The following is a 24,739-nucleotide window of genomic DNA, read 5'->3' as shown; positions in this document are numbered from 1 at the left end:
GAGACTCACGGGGGTGAGACTTGAAGAGATGCTCGGCTTTTCCTCTTTCAGGTTTTCCTGCTATCCTGCTGCTCGGTATAGTGTGAAATGGTCACACGAATCGGAATTCAGCAAAATACTCATCGGCCCAAAGATGCTAACAGACCACATGCCCGACATCCTGATGAGAGCCCTGGACAGCGTGGTGTCCGACAGGGCCGCTTGTGTTTCCTGTCCGACCCAGGGAGGCTCCAGTGTGGAGGTCGCGTAACCAGGGCAACTGGGAGCTGCTCGGGCCGTGGACATCTGAGTGATTCCTACGATGCCAATGATCGGATTTCAGTGGTCTCCTAAATGACTGAGTATTTTGAGAAATACTTCTGACTACAATATTCACACTATCAGGAGCCAGGAGAGCACTGAGGTGACGGCCCCCCCCGAGACTGAGTGGGTGTCACGCCCTTTTCTGTAGGCCTGCTGATTCCCGGGAGTCCCACAGCCAGGTTTAAGGCCCTAACGATCTGTAGGCGCCCGCCCCTCAGGCCACCTTTTCAGTGACAAGGTCCTGCCTTACGAGTTGGCACACAGGTGTGCAGTGTATTCTGCAAACCGGACTTTCCCGCCTGCACAAACTCAGTATCAGTTGCGAGGGTGCAGACTGGGGTCTGTCATGGGTGGCACTAAGTGAGGGTCAGCCCTGAGCTCCGACTGGGAATCGGACGAAAGCAGGTCGGGGAGGCGAGCAGAGATTGCAGCTCCTGGCCTCCGGGTGCCCTGTGCCCTGCTCACACTGCTTGCTTCACCAGCCTCAGGGTGATGGCCCAGTTCTCGTGGGGTATTCGCAGAGGTCGGCCAGTGGATTCAGAGTGAGTTAAAAAAAAAAGCACTTACGTATCATGAGTGCCGGCACAGCCATGAACTCTTCCAGTGGGTGTCTCTGGGAAGGTCTATTTTACTGGGTAGTTTTACAACAGTCCTGTTTTAAACATCTTTTTTCTGTCCACTGTAAACAACAAAATGGAGTCTTAGGTTTTCCTGGAGCTCTGGCTAAAGACTGAAGGTTGCCCAGGCGTCTGACTGCACTCCACCCCCGATCCAAACCCTGTAAGATGAGAGTAATGGGATTCCTTTAGAAAGCATAGACCCACAAGGACGGGGGGAAGAAGAGACAGGAACAATGAGATGGCCAGAGGTAAGCGGACTCCTGGGTGAAGTGGGGAAGGAATGACAAGAATAAATCCGGTCTACAAACCAGATGCCCCAGGTACCTCGGACCCGGGCATGAAGCAGACAGCGGGGGACCAGCCGGAGTGACGGCTGGAAGAAATCTGGCTCCTCGCTTGCTTCAGGGTAGAGGGGGCGCTGGACACCAGCGCAGTAGAACAACTCCTCCCACTTGGCCCCCATAACCTTTAAGAAGGTGCTCCAAGGAAATCAGACCTCTAGGGATACCCGCCCCCTCAGGGCCTAGTAGCTGTCACAGCCATACCACCTTAGTTTTTGAAAACCCACAAAGGTGTCTGACTGAAATGCTGCGGTAACATCCAACTGCTACAAGTTTCGTTTCTAAACATAATTCCTGTACGTTCCTAGCGGCAGGAAGCAAAGCGATCCCAGCACCTTGAACCACACCGCCCTGGCGTGACCCACCTACGTGCTCAGTGTCCGGTCTGCTTTTTAGTTTTCAGTGTTCAAGCACGAGCCAGGGATTGCCAGACACTTGGGGAACAAAGGACCAAAAGAAACAGACACGGGAGAAGCTACATACAGCTTAGGAACAGAAAGAGTGCTGCAACCACAAAACTGATCCACAAGGCTGAAAAATAGTATTTAGGGAAAAAAGAACTCCTGGACATGAAAAGTATAAAAAATGAAATCAAAAGCAGCTGGGAAAGGGATACCTGAATAATGGGAGACAAGCTTCCAGACGAACAAGCCCACCAAGCACAGGGTACGGGAGACAAAGATCCACCCAGGACACGAAGACGCAGGGCAGACCCCGTGAGACGTGCAGATAAACGTACCGCCCCCTGCAGTGCAAACAGCCAAGACGACGGGGAGATCTGCCTTCAAGAAGCCGAAGAGAAGTTATTTCCAGCCTGGAATTTCAGACCCAGCCAAAAAGTATCAGGTTCGAATGAAGTTATTTTCAAAGATACAAGTGCTCAAAAACATAGGTGACCCACATACTTCTCAGGAAACTCTTGGAGAATCTGTCCATCAAGGTGAGAAAGTAAATTAGAAAACAAGGAGTTAAGATGTAGAAAATAAAAGATCAACACGTAAGAGAAGTGGTGGTCAGAGGGCTCTGTGCCTTTAGGGAAATGAAAACTGGTGAAACACATGCTACATCCGAATGTCCTGAGAGATTCAGACAACAGATGGAAAAGTCAGTTAAGTTAATCAAATACACAGAAAACAAAGCAAATAAACTAGTACTCCAGAAGAAACCAAAGTTGTGCAGGAAAGGCAGATTCCTACATGGCTCAGCCCTGAGCGTTTACGTGGCAGTGGTAATGCAGACACTGAATATCAGCGCCAACCCAAACGACTGTACTGAAGGGGTGGGAAAGGTGTGTTGAGGCTGGGGTCACGGCTGGTTAAGAGCTACTGCATTCCCACCGGGGAGGGGACGTCGTCAGTGGTGGCTGGAACTGAAACTCCAGCGGAGCACCCAGCTCAGCCTGAGCCCCGGGGAGGGGAGGGGCTGACAGCTCAATCGGTCACCAATGGCCAGTGACTGAACTGAAGCCTCCAGAAAATTCGAAGGGACCTGGTTTGGACAGCTTCCGGGTTGGGGAACACATGGAGATGTGGGGAGAGCCGTGCACCCAGGGAAGCGCCCAGCCCTTCCTCCATACCTTGCCCTCTACATCTCTTCCGTCTGGCTGTTCCCGAGTTATATCCTTTTATGATAAACCAGTCATCTGGTAAGTAAAAGAGAAAAAAGCAAGCACATGCTTTAGACATGTGAAGACAAGTACGAAGAATTACCTAAGAGAACTCAAATGGGTGCCTCTGGGGAGGGTGCGAAGGGGGAAGACTGCTGTTTTTGTAGCAAATCTTTAGATTTGGTCTTAAAACTGCATTGTTTATCTTTGGTTTAAAAAAAAAAAAACTCTTCCAAGCAATAAAAAAGAGGATTTAAAAAACTGCTTCTAACATGAACTGTTGATAGTATAAGTTTAGGCTCCAGAAAGGATCTTAAAGTCATATCGTCAGTCTCCACCTTACCAGGCTGCCAGTTCGGGTTCCAACATGTGCATCTTCAGCCCAGAGCTCTGGTCCGACATGCTGACACACGTCCCCGCGTGGACATCACATGAGTCTCACCAACATTCGCCAGGTCTCAAACCGAACGTCACTCAACGCCCCCTCTTTGTTTGCTGGCTCCTCCGTCTTCTCCCCGTAGAGAGACTGCTCCCTGTCCCCCCACCACGAAAACATGCATTGGAAATGAACATCCAACGACCCAGGGTTTTACAGGGAGGCAAACAAACACATACCCCAGCAGGTGGTTCCCCAAACTCTCAAGAACTCCAGTATTACCAATCATGATTCAAGGATTTATTAAGTCATACATGCAAAACATACTGCTAATCGCATTAGCAAAAGATCAATGTAAAAACACTCCACAATTCTGCAACTGTCAATTTAAAAAATTTTGTTCTAGTGGTTGAAAGGTCCAAGCTCGTATTCTTGCCAGTGGGTAAGTTGTACAGAACTTCGTTAGCACGAGCACGGGGTTGACAGAACCTCACAGACCCCAAGGAACATCGTTAGGGCAAGGACAGGAAGCGTGTGCACGCTGTGAGGCAAGAGGCGGTCAGTGTTATTAGTCCAGGTGCAGTGTCGGAGATCTGGCAGGGTTTACAGTTTAAGAATATCTAAGTATTTTAAAAACTGTAAAGCTGCAACATAGGATTTTTACACCTAGTTACTAGAAAACCAAGGAAAGCACTTACTAGCTTTGGATAAGGTAACATGAAAACAGGAATGCACTTTTACTAATCTACAAAAAAAATTTTCTAATGCATATTCAGAACGATTTTATAATACAAGGAGGCATATTGCTCATTAAGAAGGGGTTCTATAAGAAAAGCACTTACTAAGTTAGCAACTATGAGAATGATGAGGTCAAAGATGGATTAAATGCCCAATTTCAGGAGGGATGGGCACGTTTAAGGAAAAGCTTAAGAAAACACTTACTGATAATACCGGCCTTTCTTCATCATCTACTGCATTTGACAGAAATTAACCTTTTAAAACGTTTACCCGTGACACTTTTAATAGTTTATTACGTATACAATGTAGTGTAAATTAATCTCCATATTTTGTTAAAATACTGTTTTCATCCTCTGATCACAAGTGTTCCACACACTCCACCCAGTGCACCCACGGCCAGAGCAGAATGCCTCATCGGAGGGAACACGGCAGTAGAAGCTCTGTTCAAAATCTCACCAAAGCTAATACACTAATTTGTTTTAAAAATCTCACTACGAAATCAAAACGATTGATCTAAAGAGCTGAGCTGTTACACTCGTTCATTATGATGTACAGTACAGTGTTAGGTAGTGAACATGGGCTGGTAAATCAGGATGCATTAAATGGCAACGTTTCAGGAAGGAGGCTGTACTGCTCTTCGCGTCTGAAACTCATTAGCGAGCGTCTGCATCTCCTGCCTCAGAAGCTAGTCTCTTCCAGACAAAGGTCTTTGAACAGTTTAGTGCTTAGTGTTCTTAGCCCAACAATGCAACTTAGTTCACAAGGTATTTTGGCAACTCTTAATCTGAGCAAGAATAGGGGCTTTGAGAAATAAGGCTTTAAGGAAGCTTGTCATCTTAGGGCTAAACTTTAATAGGATGTGAAAGTTTGAACTCTTACACCTTAAACAAACAAAACCTAGAAATTACTGATTGGTTCAAAACGGTTTTATGGAAAAACTAATCTGTAACAAAAACTTGGCATTGAGTGCGAAGGCTCCACCGTTTGAGCAAAGCGTACAAAGGGTCCTGGGGGACGGGGACAGGCGGGAGGGGCCCGGACATTCACAACAGCAGGCATTTTCTCTTCCTCTTCTTGACGGGGGGCGGGCAGAGAACCGCCCGGATAGCTTCATCAAACACCGTCTTAAGACCTCGCTGCGTGAGCGCCGAGCACTCCAGGTATTTGACGGCACCTGTGGGAAACACAGCCTCACCCTCAGATCAGAACGGGGGCGCCCCCCACCCTGACACAGCACCGAGGGCCCTGCTCTGCGGGGTCCCGAAAGGCAAGCCAGACCCCGAGTCCACTCCCCCAGGCGGGACTGCAGCCTCCATCACGAAAATAAAAACGTGGGCAAAGCAGACATGACAATGGGGGGTTCCATACCGATCTCCTTGGCCATGGCCAAGCCCTGCGGGTAGGTGATGGGTGTCAGCTTCTTCTCCTTCAGTTTCTCAATCGTGTCTTTATCATCCCTCAGATCAAGTTTCGTCCCCACCAGGATGATAGGAGTGTTGGGACAGTGGTGTCGCACTTCAGGGTACCACTAGGCACCAGCAGAGGAGGCAGTCAGCCTCTCCTTCGGAACCGCCCTGCCTGAACTGTATCCACACAGGTGCCCAACTGCATCAACCACCCACTTGGTCACCGCGTCCCCTTGCCTAGCTCACACCCTCCAGAACCACCGACTGGCTGCGGTGTGTGCCTAGCCAGCCTGGAGCCCAGGACTCACGCCCCTGCTGACAGCTATACTTGTCCGTGAGAGAGGAGAGAGGAAGGACAACCCCCCCACCCCCCCACCCAACTACTTTGTTTTTGGTAAAACAGGCCAGGTTCTTAGGTCATCTCAAAATCCCTTACGCATTCAAGGATGAGAATAAAACTATCTGGACCCAGGTCTCAGCTCTGCCGCCATTACCCCCACCAGACACGTCCCCGATCCCAACTGAAGGGCCTCTCACCCGTCATTTTCACTACGTTCATGAAAGATGCCAGAGTAGAAAGTATGGTCATTATTTTTATTAGACCGACTCCGAAGTGCTTCATTATTTTAACCAGGAACACGGCACTTCTGAATCAGACCTTGAGACTTTAGAACTCTGCATACTCAAGTCATGTACCTAAAAAACTGATGACTTATGTAAAAAATTACCTAAGTAGTAGAATTACTAAAATCAACTTAAATAACTGAAAGTTTCTATCAGTAAATGGTATTTTATTTTTTAATGTTTCTTCCTGAGAGTGACATTATGTAACAAAATATTTTCCTAAAAAATCCCACTTACCTTTGCACGAACATTTTCAAATGATGCAGGACTCACAAGAGAAAAGCAAATCAAGAATACATCCTATAAAAAGAAAACAGGGAGGTGTTTAGAAAATGGTCTTACAGTGAGGAATGCACTTTGCTTCCTGAGTGCTGCTGGGAGGGAAGCATGGGGCCAGGGCATACGCCTTCTCCCCGACACGCCTGCAGTGTAGTCAGACGCTCCCAGACCAGAACCAGCATGTGAAGCACCAGTTACCAGTGAGAAGGGGAGTGGAGTACGAAATATGCTGTAAGTTACTCGAGGCTACAGAGAGACATCAAATTCAGACCCCTGGGAGGCCTCTTTTCCATCCTTCCCAGCTCCCACTGGGAACTAACTTGATGCTCTGTTACTACACGGGGACAAGAACGAGTGGCAGGTACTATGGCAATATTTCTATAAAACTTGGTTTCAGTCCGTCAAAAGCAGATTCAAATTAAAAACTGTTATCCTCAAATGGTATGCTTTTCATTACGCTCCCATCAGAATCTTAAGTACAAACATTTTTAGATGGTCACTGGGTTCCAATTAAACTGCTTCTTAAAGAACTGCCGTCAGAGTCCCAGGCATAAAGCCGGGTCTCAAGAATTCGCTAAACAGGCACGTCCCTCTGGGAGGGAGGATGATCTGGTATGTAAGGGGCGTCTTGCCAGCTGTCAGAGCTTCTCAGACCCAAGGAGGGCCTCCGGAAAGCTTGCACCGTGTTGTGTAAAAAGTGAAATTTGGGACTTCCCTGGCAGTCCAGTGGTTACGACTCTGCGCTTCCACTGCAGGGGGGGAAAGGTCGGATCCCTGGTCCAGGGAACGAAGATCCCGCGTGCCACGAGGCGTGGCCAAAAAAGAAAAAGTGAAATTTAAATATTTACCCATGTTAAAAAATGCCTACGAGTTTCTAAAATGCTAGATTTATGAAACACTTTCCTGGAAAAAGGCAATTAGGCTACTCTGTGAAATGCACACAATTCCCAAGTTCCTTGCGATCATCCAGCTGCTATCTTGTACCTGAAAGGGAAGAAACATCCCACACAACAGCTTTTCGTAAACGACACTGAAAATGCTAGCACATGCACAAGCTCGTCCAAGAATCACCACAGCATCTCGGCACCTGGGCTGATCACAACATCTCAAAGCAGGGGTGGGTTAGCTCACCAGCGTCGCGCAGCCTCGCCCGACAGGCCCTGCACCGGACACCAAAGCGGGAGGAAGGAGGGCCCGCAGTGTGGTTAGTCCCGCTCCCGCCAAGCACTCGGGCCACGTGAGCTGCAAGGTAGAGCCTCCGCACTCCTTCCCCAACCAGCCTGGACAGGGGCCCTTGCACGACAGTCCCTCCTGTCCCCTGGGAGGGGGAGGAAAGCAGTTCACACACTGCTCTGATTCAAGCCAGTAGGTAAACTATCAGGCAAAACCCCAACCTTGAGTGCGTTAAATATAAAACACTCAAGGAACGTGAGGCTCAATAGGAAATCCTAGGAAAACTAAGTGAAACGAGAGAACAGATAAAGCTTGAAACTGAAGTCGATTGAAAGTTTTACATACGGCAATCGGCTTGTCTTTGCCCCTGGAGGGTATATCCTTACCATACGTTTCTCCAACCTAGTAATGCATGAGAACTTTGTTTGAGTTTAGTAAAAAGCGAGAAGAAAAATCAATATAACCAGTTACCTATTCTTCATCTGAATTTTGTCTCAACCCTCCCAAGGGATCTAAAAGCAGATGATGATCTAGCGGGTCTATAACGCCAGGCGCTGCTGAATCGCTCCATCACTCTGTGAAGGTCAGAGACGGTGGAGACCGAGGCGCGCTTCAACCTGTGGTGGCACAGGGAGGTTCCCTCCCCAGCATGAAGCCCATGGCTTCTGCTCAGCAAGGACATGCCAGAGGGGTGCCCTACCCTCAGCGAGGGCGTCCATCAGCAACGACACACCTCTTAAAGCTCTCCGGCCAAGTCCTCAGACAGGAGCCCAGCTGGAGCCAACAGGAGGCGTGGCCGTCTGCACGGCAGGCCTCTCGGCCGAGACGCCGTCCAGCAAGGCGGCCGGGTGTGAGGGCTGTGACCTCACGGGAGTGCGGCTCAAATGCAGGGACCCGCTCTACTGAAAGGACAGCGCTGCTCCCGCCCCCCGTGTGCATGGAGGGGCCGCCCAGAAGGGACCGCACTTCCAGCGTGTACCACTGTGCTTTCAATTCACTCCTCTGTTCCAGTAAGAACTGAAGGCCTGCTCTTCAGCAACAGAGAACCTGGAATTCTAGAATCGAGAGAAAGACAGCCGAGACAACTATTTTAATTTCATCTCACTCAAGCTTCTCCGATTTACAATTTAAAGCGAATGTTAAAGTCTCTCTAACTATCCTGATTTGATCTATGGGCTATTTTTGAAGCCTGGTCCTCCAGAGACCTTGAAGTGATGCCAAAGCTTCATTGTGATACAGGGACTCATGGGGATTGGCCACAAAAACTCAGCTTCAAAATACCCTTTAACCACATCTGTTCTACCCTTTTGCATCTTTCAGAACATCTTTCTGATGGAGAAGAACATGCTTTCCGTCCCACATTAACGTGACACCGTCTGCCTGTTCCTTCCTCTTCCTTCTGCCCCCAGCCCAAACTCGGCTTGAAGAAAACGCCTCTAGCGCTTCTGACGACTAACCTTCAGGCGTCCAGTCCCTCCCACCTCTGCTCTCCGACCTGACGCGCTGTCCTTCTGTCCTCAGCCCTCCTCACAGGGTCACTCTCGTGTCCTGGAGCGGCGTCATTCCTCCTGAGCTGCTGTCTTGGGTCTCAGGCCCATCTCCCCTTTGGTCTGAAGGCTACTCTCCCTCCGTGGCGGCCTGTCCTCCCCACACCAGACGCCCCTGGGCCTCCACCGACCTTGACTCCTGTGCCGCAGCCCCATCTCCCTCACAGGCCCCAAAATGACAGCAGCCCTCGGCGCTCCTGCCCGTCCGCCCGCCTGCCGGCAGAGCCGTCCGCAAATGGACCAGCCTCTCCCAGGAGAATGAGGGGGCTGGACCTCACCGCTCCGAATGATGACCCCGTGCCCACCACCTTTTGGAGAACCAAGTGGAAGTTAATGGTTTAAACAGTTTTAACTCAGCCACACAGAGGATGCCAGGATTAAATGACCACAGGAAATACACGTCTCTTTGTAGGTCACGAAGACCTAGAGAGTGGGGAGACCTTTGTATGAAATCATCCAGCTGGCCCTTCAGGCATGGGTCAGGGCAGTGTCATGGATGAGCCACAGAAACAGCCTGCAAACCAGAGACCGGGCTTCATTTAATACAAAGTTCAGAGGTTTCTCTTTGCCAAGAAGAAATCCAGGTGCCAGCCTGCCACTTCCAGGGTCTGCTCCTCCTGGCAGGACAGCATGGCCCAAGGAAGGAGACCCTCCAGGCCCCAGCGTCTCAGCGCTCGGGGCGGCCCTCAGTAGCCAAGAGAACCCTCTCGTCTCCAAAGGAGCCCAGGCAGGCCCAGCTTTAACTGCTAGTGGGGTGCCCGCCCCTCTTTGCTCCTAAGCTGGCAAGGGGTGGGTTACACACTGCGGTGCAGGTCCACTGCCTTCCCCAGATGGGATGTGAAAAGTTCAAGTCCTGGCCCCGAAAGGACAACACCCACTTGGATTTCAGGCCTCACACACTACAGCCTGATTCAATGTGTCGCTTATCTAGGTGTTCTTCAGCATGCAAAGTGGGGATCTTGCCAAGTCACCTTGCACTTACTGCGAGTGACCGCCTCAAAGGAAGAAGCCGCACCCTGCCCTGGACCCCCCGAGTCACAGCAGATGGTTCTCATTTCTCAGTGGTGACACGCCACCCTCCCAGATGTATCCAGTTGACTGGGGACTCCTACTCTACCACTCAACGCAGATGCCTTTGAAACCTGGACTCAGCAAGCACCCACTGGGGATGGAACAGTTTCCTAAACTATTCTACTGAAAAATACTGAAGAATTCAAACCATTTGGTGACTATGGGCTGATTTTGTGTGTGTGTGTGTGGTACGCGGGCCTCTCACTGTTGTGGCCCCTCCCGGTGTGGAGCACAGGCTCCGAACGCGCAGGCTCAGCGGCCATGGTTCACGGGCGCAGCCGCTCCGCGGCATGTGGGATCCTCCCGGACCAGGGCACGAACCCGTGTCCCCAGCATTGGCAGGCGGACTCTCAGCCACTGCGCCACCAGGGAAGCCCTATGGGCTGATTTTTAATACATAATCACAGTTAACTTTTACCTAGAGATTAACTGAGAAGCCAGCCAATTCAAACCTCCCATTTTATGGTTTTGGTCTTTGTTTAGCACTCTTCCCAGAATTCAGCTAAAGGACAATCAGCAAAAATCTACAGCTCAAAGAAACTGTGCCTGGACTTCCCTGGCAGTCCAGTGGTTAAGACTCCACACTTGCAATGCAGGGGGTGCAAGTTCAACCCCTGGTCGGGAACTAAGATCCCACATGCCACGGACCAAAAAAAGAAAGAAAGAAAGAAACCTGGCAATTCCTCTAGCAGAAAGCAACTGGAAAAGACAATAAGTTTTGCTTGGAAAAAGCCATATTTCAAAAGCAAAAAAAACAAGATTTGGGTAGACTAGAACCAATTACTTCTTTTCACTCACACTCCCCCCCAGAACAAAGTGATAATTAAATCAGTGCAAGGGCGGAGGCCTGTCTTCTCCGGGATGTTTCCCTGACCCCAACCCCTCTGGCTGCCCGGCTCGCTGAGAGCGAGTCCTGCATCTTCCTCTCCTCTGGATGCAGCTCGGAACCGAGGGCCTCCCCACATCTACCAGCACAGCTACACAAACACAAGGAGGAGTCCCAACAGCAGCGACACGCCTGGGGCTGTTCTACGTGCTGTGCTCTACGCGCTACATCTATACTCATCCAGCCCTGCGAGGAACGGGGCAGGCCTAGAGGTGAAGAAACCTGCCCAGTCACAGGGCGAGGAAGGGGAGAGCGGAATTTGAACCCGAGGAATTCGCTCAACTGCCTCTGTGCAAACTGCCCTGGCCAGTTAGTCACTAACCCTCCAAAGCTGTTTTAAAAAGCACTTTTAAAACAAAGAACAGACATGTAACGAGAAGCAAATGATACAAGTAAGACAACTGCTTATTGAGAGAAAAGTGGCTTCTGACCATGTGTCCACCAGCTACGGCTCCATATAATTAGCTCTGGTAGAGACGAGCTGGCAGCTGGTAGGCAAGCAAACCCAATCTAACAATTTTCTGACTGGACACGGTGGACACATTTTTATAAAGCTAAAACCTCAATCTACATTGAGAAGATTTAGGTACTAAAGCTGCAAAAAATGAACATGTATTTTATAGAAAAACAGCATTAAACCTGTTAGATTAGTTACTAACTTGATCTAAAGAAACCTTAACCTTCACTGCTTAATTTGATTCTGTGGTACAAAACTGTCACAAAGCAAACTCATCTAGAAACTAACTGCTCTTAAAACTATTTAGCCAAAACAAAACAATCAATACCTATTTCAGACGGCTGTCCTAAAACTACACGGAAGAATGTAAAACGCACAGCGCCGTAGTTAATAACTGGTAATGCTCAAAAAATAAAAACAAGCAAAACCGTGGTTTGCATCCAGGCGGATATTCACTATTGAACTAATTTAACGTTATTTGTTATTACTCGATATACCCAAAAGATGGCAATATAAGCAAATCCAGAGGTGATATGAATTAATTAAATAATCAGGAATTGTAAAGGACAAACTAAAAATCAGTCATGCTCCTTACCGTTTGCGGATAGGATAGGGGACGTAATCGGTCATAATCTTCTTGTCCAGCTGTATCCCACAAGCCCAGATTCACCGGTTTTCCATCCACCATAACATTGGCAGAATAGTTGTCGAAGCTGTGGAACAGAGTGAAAATGGTTAGTCTCTAGCCGTGGAGCACAAGGCACAGACCTGGGAGCTGAGTGGTGCCCAGGCTGGGGTCGCGGGGGCAGAAAGCTGGGGAGGCCGAGGCAGGCCCAGAGGCGGCCAGGCCAGCAGGTGCCCAGCCCAGCCTGCAGGTGCGAGGCGAGGCTCCCAAGGGCTGAGAAGCAGAGGGAAAACGGGAACTGGAGTGTAAGGGAAACAAAGGCAGCACTTGAGAAAAACACCCGAGAAACAGGAACAAGCTACTAAATTTAACCAAAACAAGTCGCTGTCAGCAATAAAAACCTGCTTGCCTTTAATGAAGAGAGCATTAAAGTTTTTCTCCCCAGGAAGAAATAAAGTATAAAATTAATCCCTCTTTCAAACCCCACGTGTTGACTTTTCCATGTACACGTGTGAGTCATTCTCAGTTAGGAGGCACACCAGGACAGCTGCGCTGGCAGTGTTTCCAGAACAACACCACCCCCCCAAGATGAGCCTTGGTCATCCACCTTGCGACCAAAGTGCAGGGTAACGCAAAGCAAACTGGATCTGAGAAGCTATGGTGTAACGCTTTCAAAGTGAGTTCACACAGGTATTTAAATTAATTTGAGGCTGCTACACACAAATTAGTTTATCTGTAAGAGGAAGCCTAGAAGGTCTACAGGCTGACAGGGGGAAAATAAGGTTGACATTAAAAAATTACGGCGAGTACCATGAAGTAGCTCATTAAAATCTGGCTTCACAAGGTAAACCAGGGCAAGTGCCAAGCAGAATACAACACATCAGCCTTTAAAATAGAATTCCAGAATTAATTTTTGCATACTTAAGACTAAAACTTAGGATCTTACTACACTGTGACAGCAAAGTCATGGTCTGAGTAAGTTCCATTGTGATTTATAAAAGTTAATGACCAAACCAGCTTTCATAAAGAAAAGGTCTCATATGCTGTATTTCCGCTTCATTGGGAAGATGATAGATTATTCAATAAACGGTACTGGGACTTTTTTTCTTTTCAACCTGTGAAGAAGAATCAGGTTCCTGCCTCATACCATACCAAAAAATAAACTCTAAATGAATGAAAAATAAAAACTTCAGCTACAAAAATCCTACAGAACATTTTTAATAAGACATTAAACTCAGGGAAAAGGTAGGATGGCATGTTTACATAAAAAAGCAGAAGACACCATAACAAAGTTCAAAGACAAATGAGAGACAGAGGGATAAATATTTCTCATTCACACAGTTCCAACAGTAAGAAGAATTTTCAGTGGAAAAACAAGCAAGGGATTTCAAAAGGCAATTCACAGAATATTATATATGGACAGTAAACATTCAAACGATTTTAACCTCACCGGTGACCAGAAATGCAAATGATGAGGTCACTTTTTTTAACTCATGTTAACCACAGTATGTATGAAGGGGGTGTTTCAGTCACAGCTGCTCAAAGTGACAGCCTGTGGGACAGCAACTGTGTAGCATCTATCAAAGCATAAAGTGTCCGTTCCTTTGCTTTGCCACAGTTCCTCTAATTATCTATCACATGTGCACAAAGACACGTGCAATGATATTTAGCCAGCCCTGTTTGCAATGCCAAGTGACCAGTGGTTAAGTCCGCTACAGCACTTTAGTCAGTAACAGCTGTTAATGATTTAGCTCTAGCTACATGTGGAGATTAAGAAAGTCCCCACCATAAATTCAGGACAGTGTGATCCCACTTACGTTAAAACACACACAGGACACCGAGATGTGCCTGTTGTGACTGAGGGGGTGAGCACAGTGGGAAGTGAGGCGTTTCCTCTCCACCAGCACCGCAGCCATGAGGACAGAGCTCCCAGCAGCAGGGCAGGCTCCCTGGTAACTCCACCATCAGAAAAGCACTTTTCCACCCCCGCCCAGTTCTGCTGCCAACAGGGAATAAGCAGCTCAGTAGCTGATTCCGTCCTCCCATCCGTCCCCCCACTCTACACCCCACCACGCACACACACCCTGATTTCAATTCCAAAGCCCAATAACTCAACAGTGACATGTAACCGTTGAATTACTCGCCAGAAAAGGCCAATTAAAACATAATGGAGTATTTTGTTCCAGTTCCTTGACCCTTCACACAGAGCCCAGAAAGCCAAACTTATCCGAAACTCTTATATTATCCAGTCTCTGTACTTCACAGTTGGTTTAACTTTCACGTCCCGAATATCTAAAAACCAATTAGGAAAGCTGTGTGCTTCATCACTGTGCAGAAACTTTACGTTAGATTATTATTTTTTTTTTTAAAGACACCAATTGTACTTGAACATTTGTTACTTTTTTTTTTAAATTTATTTTTGGCTGTGTTGGGTCTTCGTTTCTGTGCGAGGGCTTTCTCTAGTTGTGGCAAGCGGGGGCCACTCTTCATCTCGGTGCGCAGGCCTCTCACTATCGCGGCCTCTCTTGTTGCAGAGCACAGGCTCCAGATGCGCAGGCTTAGTAGTTGTGGCTCACGGGCCTAGTTGCTCCACGGCATGTGGGATCTTCCTGGATCAGGGCTCGAACAAGTGTCCCCTGCATTAGCAGGCAGATTCTCAACCACTGCGCCACCAGGGAAGCCCCTGCATTAAGTATTTTTTAAAAGTCCAAATACCTTATAATGAGACCTCAGTGACTGAAAGGAAAATTAATCACATCTGTTTGCATAAGGATTAAGAAAGAGCAGAACAAAGGTCAATAGAATCCAAAGCAACCTATGACAGACAAGTTAATTTCCAGTTTAACTCAGGATACTTACACAGTGGGGATATACTCTCCAGGAAAGGCATTGGTCGTATAACTGATCAGGAGGCAAGTTTTACCTACAGCTCTAAAGAGAGAAAAAAATGGTGTAAGTTACTTAGTCAACATGAATGCAGTCTTAGATTTCATTATTCGGTGAAAATAACTTATAGAAAAATCAAGAAGTATATACATCAAGTACTTAGCCCTAAAGAGTTTCTATAACCTTTTATTTAACACTACACATAGTTTTATCCTGAAATTTAAAGTAAACAAACTAGAACTACTCAGAAAGGCAGAGTCCAGAGGCTTCACACTCTGCTTTTGCTTTAGGTATTAGCACTAGTAGTCAGGAAATACTTGTTAATAAACACAAGGTTGAACAGGAACAGTATTTTAAATTGACTGATTGATGGCTGTGTTGGGTCTTCGTTGCTGCGCACGGGCTTTCTCTAGTTGCGGCGAGCGGGGGCTACTCTTCGTTGCAGTGCATGGGCATTTTGGTGACTTCTCATTTTGGCGGAGCACGGGCTCCAGGCGCGTGGACTTCAGTAGTTGTGGCACACGGGCTTAGCTGCTCCGCAGCATGTGGGATCTTCCTAGATCAGGGATCGAACCCGTGTCCCCTGCATTGGCAGGCAGATTCTTAACCACTGCACCACAAGGGATGTCCCCGGGAAAAGTATTTTTAAACTGAAAGTCTCTTCTGTGAAGATCTCTAGAAGGCTTTCATCCAAGAATCTGCAAATCTATCCTCAAATTATTTTGATGAATACTAATATGCAAACATAGCTTTCCTCTCCAGCTTCCATTTTGTTGCTAAGTAATATATTTTGCTGCCTCCGAGTGGCAGCTCAAATCCCACCACCTTCCTAAAGCCTTCCCTCTGGCCATCAGTGACAGCTGTTCTCTAAAGAGAGTGCTTAGTTACCACACACAACTGCTCTCACTTTAATTCATCTGCATTCACGTGCCACCTTGCCACATCCTCACATCCACCATAAACTTTTTTTTTTTTCCTGGTACGCGGGCCTCTCACTGTTGTGGCCTCTCCCGTTGCAGAGCACAGGCTCCGGATGCGCAGGCTCAGCGGCCATGGCTCACGGGCCTAGCCGCTCCGCAGCATGTGGGATCTTCCCAGACTGGGGCACGAACCCGTGTCCCCTGCATCGGCAGGCGGACTCGCAACCACTAAGCCACCAGGGAAGCCCCACCATAAACTTTTAGAGCAGCTAACACATTACATTCCAGACATATTAATTAATGGCTCAGGGACGCTGGAGTAAACTTCCCAAACAGCTGCAAAGAGGAGAAGTAACAGAGAAGAGTGTAGAAATACTCCCGAGACAGGAGGGCCTCCCGCACAACTGGAAGCAGATACAGGGTGCCAGGGCGGTGATGAAAGTCTCCCAACCACTTGGAAAATTTTTCAGGGGGGTATCACCTAAAAATTAAGACGATCACTGCACCAGTAGCCAACACACATTCTCTAAATTTTACAACATTCACAGGGTGGCTTCAGGGGCTTCTCAGAGTCCCTGGCCTCCCAAGGGCTCACCAAATAAATGCTCCTTACACGGGCCCATCTCCCTGCTGTCCTCTGTTGGCTCACCAAGGTCACGAGATACACTGGAGCTCTGAGTCGTAAGATTTTGTTGTTCAATCTCAACTACTACTATAAATTAGGACTCACAATAAAGAAGTTAAGTGATTTTCTATTTTCCTTGCACTCTTAGCAAAAACCTCTCAACAAGAGCAGATTACATACAGGCCCAGGGAGTCTTGCCAACACTTGTTGCACTCATAACATTATCAAGGCTTAACAAAAGCTGGAACTCCCTCACCCCAAAGACCTCATAGTCAAACATGACATCATCAGGAGCTAGCGTCCAACTCCTAAAGGCTTTCTAAACAGAAATGACTCATTGGCCATACATTTTGTTAAAAGCTTAGAATGTTAAAAAAAAAAAAAAACCTGAATGAGTAGGAGTCTGAGATATCTGAAGTCACTGTCCCAGATGTGCGACCCATAGCCAACTCTACCACTTACTGGCTGGAATTGTTTAAGTTTCAACTTCCTTATGCCTCAGTTTTCTCAATTGTAAGATGGATACAAAACTACCAACTCCATCACCAAACTACTGTGAGCATTAATGCAATTTCAATCTATACCAACAAACTGGGTGCTATGCCAGAAGTACACTAGGTGCTAAAGACACTGCAACACACAAGATCTCATGGAACTTATGCAGTTACTAAACTAAAAAATGAAAAATGCAGTCATTACACAAAATTATAGGTGTGATAAGTGTTACTAAAGATGCTCTGGAGATGGACAGCAAAGGGATCTAACCTAGTCTTGGGGGCAGAGGCGGCAGCAATGTCATTGAGACTGATGAGTGGGGACACAGCAAGGAGGAACATTCTAGGCAAATGCAACAGCACGTGGCGAGACCCAGACTACAAGAAGCCCAGTAAAACTGAAGGACGAAGAAAGAATGGGCAAGTGGCAGAGGGAAATCTGAAGAAGTTGTCCTCTCTTCTCGTTAAGGGCCTGGAACTTGATGCTACTTGGGAAGTAACAGAAGATTTTTGTTGCCGAGAAACCATTAGATTTGCATTTTCAGAAGCAGCCTCTGATGACAGTGTGGAAAGAGGACCAAAGAAGTTGCAACTGGAGGCTGAAAACAAGGAAGCAGCTGCCACTGTGTTCCAGGAACCAGCCCTGGTGGCCTGGACCGTGGAGGGGGTTTCAGGGTGCAGAGAAGTGGGCCACTTCAAGAGCTACCGAGATGTGGGGCAAAACAAGCGTGGCTTGGCCAGGGGCTGGATGTGGTAGCTGAGGAAGAGAGTGGACTCTGAGGCCAGGATAAGTGAATCTCTTTTCAAAATTACAAATGTTGCTGTGTAAAAATGTTAATAGTTATTGCCTCTTAATGTCAAAGATAAGAAGCGCTAAAAGTTTTAACTGTTATGTTAAAATATCACAGTTTCACTTCAGAGACCCTGTCCTAAGTCTCTCCTCTATGCATGAGGAACAAAGCCATCACTATAAATACCACCAACTGTGTTTTAAATGCTCCAAAATTTCTTTTCCTGAAACTCCACCTTCAGCTGAGCCTTCATCTTTTGAAAGGTTTAACTGTAAAGGAATTCAAGGTACTGGCATCACCTGATAATAAATGAAATTTTATTACCAATCATCATTTGCTAAAAAGCTGTATTCTATAAGAAAATTAGTAAAGTATAAAATTCTGACTTTTTTAAAATAAGTACATGTCCAACCTTTGATTTAAATGTTTACTTAATTTTAAAAAACAGATAAAAAGAAAAGGTTATTTACCTCCCATTAGTGTATTTATTCACCGCTTTTAAACACACTCCACAAATAAATGCTAGAGGCCAAAGTCAACATCGGCTCTAGACAAAGTCACAGCTTTTCCCCACAGAAAGAATAGAAGCAGTTATTTGGTCAGCCTTGACTGATGCTGCTGCATAATTTCTGGAAGTTACTATTTGCTTTGGAATTTCCAATTTTATATATTTAACTATTCGGTTCGGTCTCTTTTTAATCTTTGAAAGATGCTGTAACTCTAGAAAGTGAATGAGTCTACTAGAAGAACATTCACATAAACACATTTTTTTTTAATTTAAGAAGTATCTTATTTGTGATAAATAATCGCAACTGTTACTAGTTTTTTTACGGGTTACAAAGTTGACAGTGTAGATAGAAAATATTTATTTAAGTTTTAAGTGACAGTGAGTCATCACACAACATTTTAATCTAACGGCAATTGAGCACATTTTTTTAACCTACGCTTCTGCTCTATCCTGTAGAAATAATCAAGACCAAAGCCAGTAAATTATGTTCCTACTATGTCCTTTATTTTTCCATTAGGAGAACCTCAAGGAAAACGTTTCCTTAAAAAATTTTTGGTAAACTTCAGTGTTACTTCCTGAAACCTATAAGCCAAAACTTAAAAGCACATAAAAATCGATAAATCTGTAAACACTGGCAATTTCCTCACATTAAAAAAGTAAGGCATGGGGCTTCCCTGGTGGTGCAGTGGTTAAGAATGTGCCTGCCAACGCAGGGGACACGGGTTCGAGCCCCGGTGCAGGAAGATCCCACATGCCGCAGAGCAACAAAGCCTGTGAGCCACAACTACTGAGCCCACGTGCCACAACTACTGAAGCCCATGCACCCAGAGACCTTGCTCTGCAACGAGAAGCCACTGCAATGAGAAGCCCTCGCAAGGCAATGAAGAGTAGCCCCCGCTCGCTGCAACCAGAGAAAAGACCACGCGCACAGCAACGAAGACCCAATGCAGCCAAAAATAAAATAAATAAATTTATTTTTTTTAAAAAGTAAGGGATGGACTTCCCTGGCGGTCCAGTGGTTAAGACTCTGTGCTTCCACTGCAGGGAGCATGGGTTCGAGCCCTGATGGGGGAACTAATGAGATGCCACACACCACCCAGAGCAGACAAAAAAAAAAAAAAAAAAAAAAAAAGAAAGAAAAGAAAAAAGTAAGGGATCCAGGCAACTCAAAAAGAAGAAGATTCTGCATTGCCTTAAAAAAAATAAAAAAGATAAATTGATCTTAGTAGGACAGAAAAACCAGATTTCTCCAATGACTATTGTAAACCAAACTAAGGAGCCTGTATTGCTGTCTAAAAGTACCTAGATCTTTTTTTCCCCAGTTTTATTGCGGTATATTTTACATACAGCACTATATAAGTTTAAGGCGTTTAACAATGATTCAACTTATATACATCATGAAATGATTACCACAATAGGTTTAGTGAACATCTATCAGCTCTTAAAGGTACAACATCAAAGAAATAGAAAAAAATTTTTCTCCTTGTGATGAGAACTCTTAGGATTTATTCTCTTAACAACTTTCATCTATAACATACAGCAGTGTTAATTATCTTTATCATGTTGTACATTACATACCTAGTACTTATTTATAACTGGAATTTTGTTCCTTCTGACTCCCTTCTAATTCCCCCTCCCCTAACCCCTAAAAGTACCTAGGATCTTAAGAACAAATTAATAGAATGTAGTGGAATGTTAATTATAAGTATCAAATATACATTTATACTTATTGCATCAATGAAAGACCCTGAATGAAAGTCCTCAATTTATGCCAAGAAATGGGTTTTGGGGACTTCAGTTATACGTTTACTGAAGACACCAGCCCTTCAGTAAATGTATAACTACGCAGAGAGTTAAGTTCAGAAAATGTATGGATTAATAGAGCAATTTAGTGCTACAAAAACACAAAACCCTAACTGAAATTCTGATGTTCTGCCACCAACAGGGGACATTCCAACCAACTTAGAGAAAGCCAGTCATTATCACCATTGGAGGCTTCAAAAAGTTCAGATTCTCAACACTTAGGTTACTAGAACACTCAAGGCTGAAGATGCCACCTACGATAGAGTTCAAATCTGAAGCAGCCGTTACTCCAGACTGTCATTCTAGAACCACCAAGCCTAACCCTGGGGTAGCTGATTATATGGGTCAGCTAAAGATGCAGAGTTCAAAACCAAGAATTTATATCTAACTGTGTGTCACCCCCATTCTCCTTCCAAAATCAGCTTCTGTATCAAATCCTCTTAAACTACTGCCCCCAAATGGGAACACGTTACCATGTGATAAAGCAAATAGAGCAAACTCTTGATTACAGAATCTAAGTGGTGGGCATATGAGTGTTCACTGCACAATTCTTCCAACTTTCCCATGTTTGACATTTTTCACATTAAGATGGTGGAAGAAAAAATCCCGTCTGGTGACATGTGGTAACTGCCCTGGTAGCAGGATCCCTGGTAAAACATCTCCTTTCTAGGAAGACTACAATTCTAAGTTAGAGCTACCTGATGATGCAAAGGTGAAAAAGTAGGAAGTACAAAGACATTAACTGACTAATGCAAAAGACAGATTATAAAAGGGTGGCTTTAAGGTTTCTAAAAATGGACTCCTGATATTCCTTCACTGAACCCAACCCCAAACTTTTAATTGGAATTATCACCTGAAATTAAAACAACAGCAAAAAACACATTACACAGAATTTTACCAACCAAAATCAGATTCAAACACTAAACATAAATTTGGAAGGCAATGCAGAAACTTAAACTCATGGATCACACCATTACTGCTTGTTCAATGGAAGTAGGCAGGAACTGGTGTACATTCCTATCAAGATGACATCATGGAAGGCATTTATCATGCTCAACTAAAAAAATTCCTGGACAGCAATGTCTAAATCAGACACTGGGCTGGAGAGACCACTAACGCCACCTGGAGTGAAATGGGGAACGGGGGCTCAAGTCACTCACCCCCAGCCTCCCAGTCAAGCAAAGCCGAAACAACACACAATTAAAAGTGGCTGTTCAGGACCTCCCTGGCAGTCCAGTGGTTAGGACTCTGCGCTTCCACCCAGAGGGCACGGGTTCGATCCCTGGTTGGGGAAGTTCCACGTGCCACACAGTGCAGCCAAAAATTTAAAATGTGGCTGATCATAAATGTGAGATGCTGTCTTACCTAAGTAAAGCTGAGAGAAAATCGTGGGGCAGAAGTTCCCCAAATTAAAGTGACAAACCCCATGTTCAGGAAGGACTAACAGAATCAGGATCAACAGAAGGATTAACACAATTAAAAAGTATCAAAATTTACCTCACATTTGATACTCAATGCCAACTGAATTGGTGTATAGAAAATAATCCATTAGAAGAATATAGGCTTGGGGACTTCCCTGGTGGCGCAGTGGTTAAGAATCCACCTGCCAATGCAGGGAACATGGGTTCCATCCCTGGTCCAGGAAGATCCCGCATGCCTCGGAGCAGCTAAGCCCGTGTGCCACAACTACTGAGCCCACACTCTAGAGCCCACGAGCCACAACTACTGAGCCCACGTGCTGCAACTACCGAAGGCCGTGCGCCTAGAGCCCGTGCTCCGCAACAAGAGAAGCCACCGCAATGAGAAGCCCGCGCACCGCAACGAAGAGTAGCCCCCGTGCACTGCAACTAGAGAAAGCCCGTGCATGGCAATGAAGATCCAGTGCAGCCAAAAATTAATTAATTAAAAAAAAAAAACAATGTCAGAGGCAGAAGCTAAGTTCTAAAAAAAGAAGAAGAATATAGGCTAATTGTTGCTAATTATAATACAGTTACGACAGAGCCTTTAACCAGAATATTTTTAAAATAAGGAAGCCTCCAATTTGTGGAACCTCAACCAGTTTGCCTTCCCTGCTTAAACTGCCCCTAACTGCCTGAAATCCCATAACATTAAGCAACTTTCACACCACAAAATTTAGACCCGCACTTATAGCTGTAACAATTTTTTAATAAAACATTCCCATCAGGAATATAGTTTATTCAGATAAAAGCAGGAAAATACTTTTGATGGAAAAAGTATATATCTAGATTTTTCACTTAAGCCATGTCTGCTACATGTTAGCCCTGATTTAAAGTAATACAGCTCAATTTTTTTTGTAAAGGTACATTTCACTTCTAATGTCAACATCAATGTCAAATACAGTACTAAAAAACTGACAGAAAACTCTAGGTCACCGTGTTTTATGCCTAACACTCCTTCCCAGAGCCTAGCAATGCCTCAGAGTAACAGAAACAGCAATAGTAATAAAAATACTGGCAGCTGGCACTCAGTAAGCACTCAGTAGGGGCCAGGCACCTGTGAGGCACTTAATAGCCAGCATCTTGTTTAATCTCACAATTTCCCCTTGAGGCACCTCTCTTGGGGGATGAGTGATATGCTCAGGGTTTCCCCGTAAGTGGTGAGGTGGGGATATGAAGGAAGGATCCAGATTCCACAGTAGGCATTCAACAAGTATTTAACTAGATAAACAAGCCAAGCAAACAGTAGAGGTCCACAGTCTGTAAGTATAATTAAGTAAACTGAATATGTCTTCTGTGCATATGTTTTTAAATTTTTCAAATAAGAATATTACATTCTAGGATTAGGTAATGGATTATCAGCAATATGACTTTAAAAAAACTAGTATGTATTACTGATTCCGCATTCTTATTTTTTAAAGGAAATTCAGATAATTTAAAATGTTCCTAAGACAGTGACATATGCTCAGTTAATTCAGTAGCAAAAGGATCAAAACTTCATTTAAATGAATTTAGTGATTTCACTGTTAAACCAATTAACTGAACATTTCCCCCAAATTAAAGCTTTCTTTTAAAGGGTTAAAAAACACAAAACTACTATACATATTCCTAGATAGAAACTTACTATTTTTAATAATATAGACAGAACTATGAAGTGTCAATAATCTTTCACATTTGTGAGCCTGACAAATCACACAGAGGGCATCTTTTTAAAACAATCAGTTGTCTGATTGTCCTTCATGGATCTGAATTAGTTATAGAAACAAGTCAAATGTCTAATTTACAATGATCTAAAGAAACCGAGAACTCATAAATTCATCGAGGCATAAAAGCAAACCAGCCCTTATAACAAGTTTAGGGTACAGGGATGCCAGAACTCTTCGTTCGACTTTACAAGACTCCAAATAGGTACCAGTTGCATTCTGACTTTGCTGCAACTGGTAGTAATTCTTGGAGCTTCCTTGTTAATGCTCATGTACTCGAACCATGCTGAGACGCACGATTTTGCTCGGATTACACTGAGATTCTTGTTTCCAGGGGAGGAAAAAACTGCCTAAGACAAGTCTTCCTTTAGGGCCGGGAACCACCACAGACAGTAGTGAAAAGAACTGTTTTGAGTCACAGGGCGGCCCGGCTCAGGGAGGCTGTTCTGCTACATCCCAAACCTAACGCATGAGGCGAAGGCCAGCTTTTTCTTATTTTCTTTTCTTTCTTTCCTTCTTTTTTAAAAATGTATGACCACACCACATTCCGAGAAAGGAACCGTCTTAAGCACACCCAGCTCCTCGCAGCTAGAAATCCTAAAAGTTTCCCCACCTTAATAGCAAACAGAGAGTCCCTTAAAAAATCCGAAAAGTGGCTTAAGTACAAGCGGAAGGCACCCCCTGGCGAATCAGTTTAGGATCCACCCCCAACCAGCCCGTGCACATATTCCTCCCCTACGACCGAGCTGGGACCGCTGGGACCCACGAAAGGTCTCAATGAAACTCCAGGTTAATGGGAAAATCAAGAGGGGGTCCTTTTTTAAGAAAGGCAACTCCCTAAACCCACCCAAACTACAGGCAAACGACGGAGGGTGGCGGCCCGGGTCGAGTTCTGCCGGGCGGTCAGCGGGCCGGGGAGAAAGCGGGAGGGTGGAGTTCACTTTCCCTCCGGCCGCCGATCGCCGATCCCCTCCCTCCCCCCACCACCACACACACACCAAAAAATAAAAAAGCCGGAACCAGGCCCGCGCCGTCCGGTCCCGGGGAGGGTGGCGGCCCACGCCCCCCGCCCCGCGCCCCCCGCCCGGGAGAGGCCCGGCCAGGCCCCAGGCCAGCCCGCGGCGCCCGCCCGCCCGCCAGGCCCCTAGCCCCGGCCCTCGACCCCCGGGGCGGCCCGCGCACTCACCCGTCTCCCACCACCACACACTTGATGGCCTGCATCTGGGCCGCTCTCTGGGCCGCGGCGGCGGCGGCCGGGCACTGAGGCGAAGAGCGGAGAGCTCGGGGCGCGGCGGGCGGGCGGGCGCGCGGCTGCGGGCGGCGGGGCGCGGGGTGCCGGGGCCGCTGTCCACGCCGCCTTGCCCTCCGCCGATGGGAAGCCGGAGCCCAGGAGCAGCCACCACCCAAAGCTGGGGAAAACTGCAGAGAAACAGGAAATGGCCGCTCCACTCACATCCGGCCTCCCCTCCCCCGCCCCGGCGCCTCCGCTCCCAGGCTCCG

The 24,739-nt window shown here is 46.3% G+C and overlaps 2 protein-coding genes and 1 long non-coding RNA gene across 6 annotated transcripts in view; 1 reads left to right on the top strand and 2 right to left on the bottom strand.

Annotated features, from left to right (window-relative positions):
• The window catches only part of LOC132504807 (uncharacterized), a 6,893-nt gene extending 3,968 nt beyond the window's left edge, over positions 1–2,925 (bottom strand). Inside the window, exons 1-3 of the long non-coding RNA XR_009535097.1 lie at positions 2,841–2,925; positions 2,004–2,192; positions 871–982 (exon numbers count right to left, since the gene is read on the bottom strand). This is a non-coding gene — a long non-coding RNA (uncharacterized LOC132504807). The remainder of the gene's footprint in view (positions 1–870; positions 983–2,003; positions 2,193–2,840) is intronic.
• DAGLB (diacylglycerol lipase beta) overlaps positions 1–3,898 on the top strand; it is a 31,573-nt gene extending 27,675 nt beyond the window's left edge. For 2 of the 3 annotated variants that reach the window (XM_060122433.1, XM_060122432.1), the window contains one exon: positions 52–3,898. In XM_060122433.1, coding sequence (XP_059978416.1) covers positions 52–250 — 199 coding nt within the window. In that variant the 3' untranslated portion in view covers positions 251–3,898. The remainder of the gene's footprint in view (positions 1–51) is intronic. The other variant, XR_009535092.1, reaches the window with a different exon arrangement.
• Positions 3,532–24,739, bottom strand: RAC1 (Rac family small GTPase 1). Of its 2 annotated transcripts, XM_060122453.1 has the most exons (7): positions 24,426–24,739; positions 14,912–14,983; positions 12,023–12,140; positions 7,812–7,868; positions 6,252–6,314; positions 5,353–5,512; positions 3,532–5,158 (listed from the first exon to the last, which is right to left on the bottom strand). In XM_060122453.1, exons 1-7 carry the CDS (start codon positions 24,458–24,460, stop codon positions 5,028–5,030), a joined length of 636 nt encoding a protein of 211 aa, XP_059978436.1. In that variant the 5' UTR covers positions 24,461–24,739; the 3' UTR covers positions 3,532–5,027. The 2 variants fall into 2 exon arrangements, with proteins under 2 accessions (XP_059978436.1, XP_059978437.1); XM_060122454.1 differs by lacking the exon at positions 7,812–7,868 and having other exon boundaries at positions 24,426–24,735.

The sequence above is a fragment of the Lagenorhynchus albirostris genome, chromosome 15 (genome assembly GCF_949774975.1).
Source record: "Lagenorhynchus albirostris chromosome 15, mLagAlb1.1, whole genome shotgun sequence".
Taxonomy (NCBI): domain Eukaryota; kingdom Metazoa; phylum Chordata; class Mammalia; order Artiodactyla; family Delphinidae; genus Lagenorhynchus; species Lagenorhynchus albirostris.
Note: the sequence above shows the minus strand (reverse complement) of the source record. Positions and strands in the feature narration are given on the sequence as shown.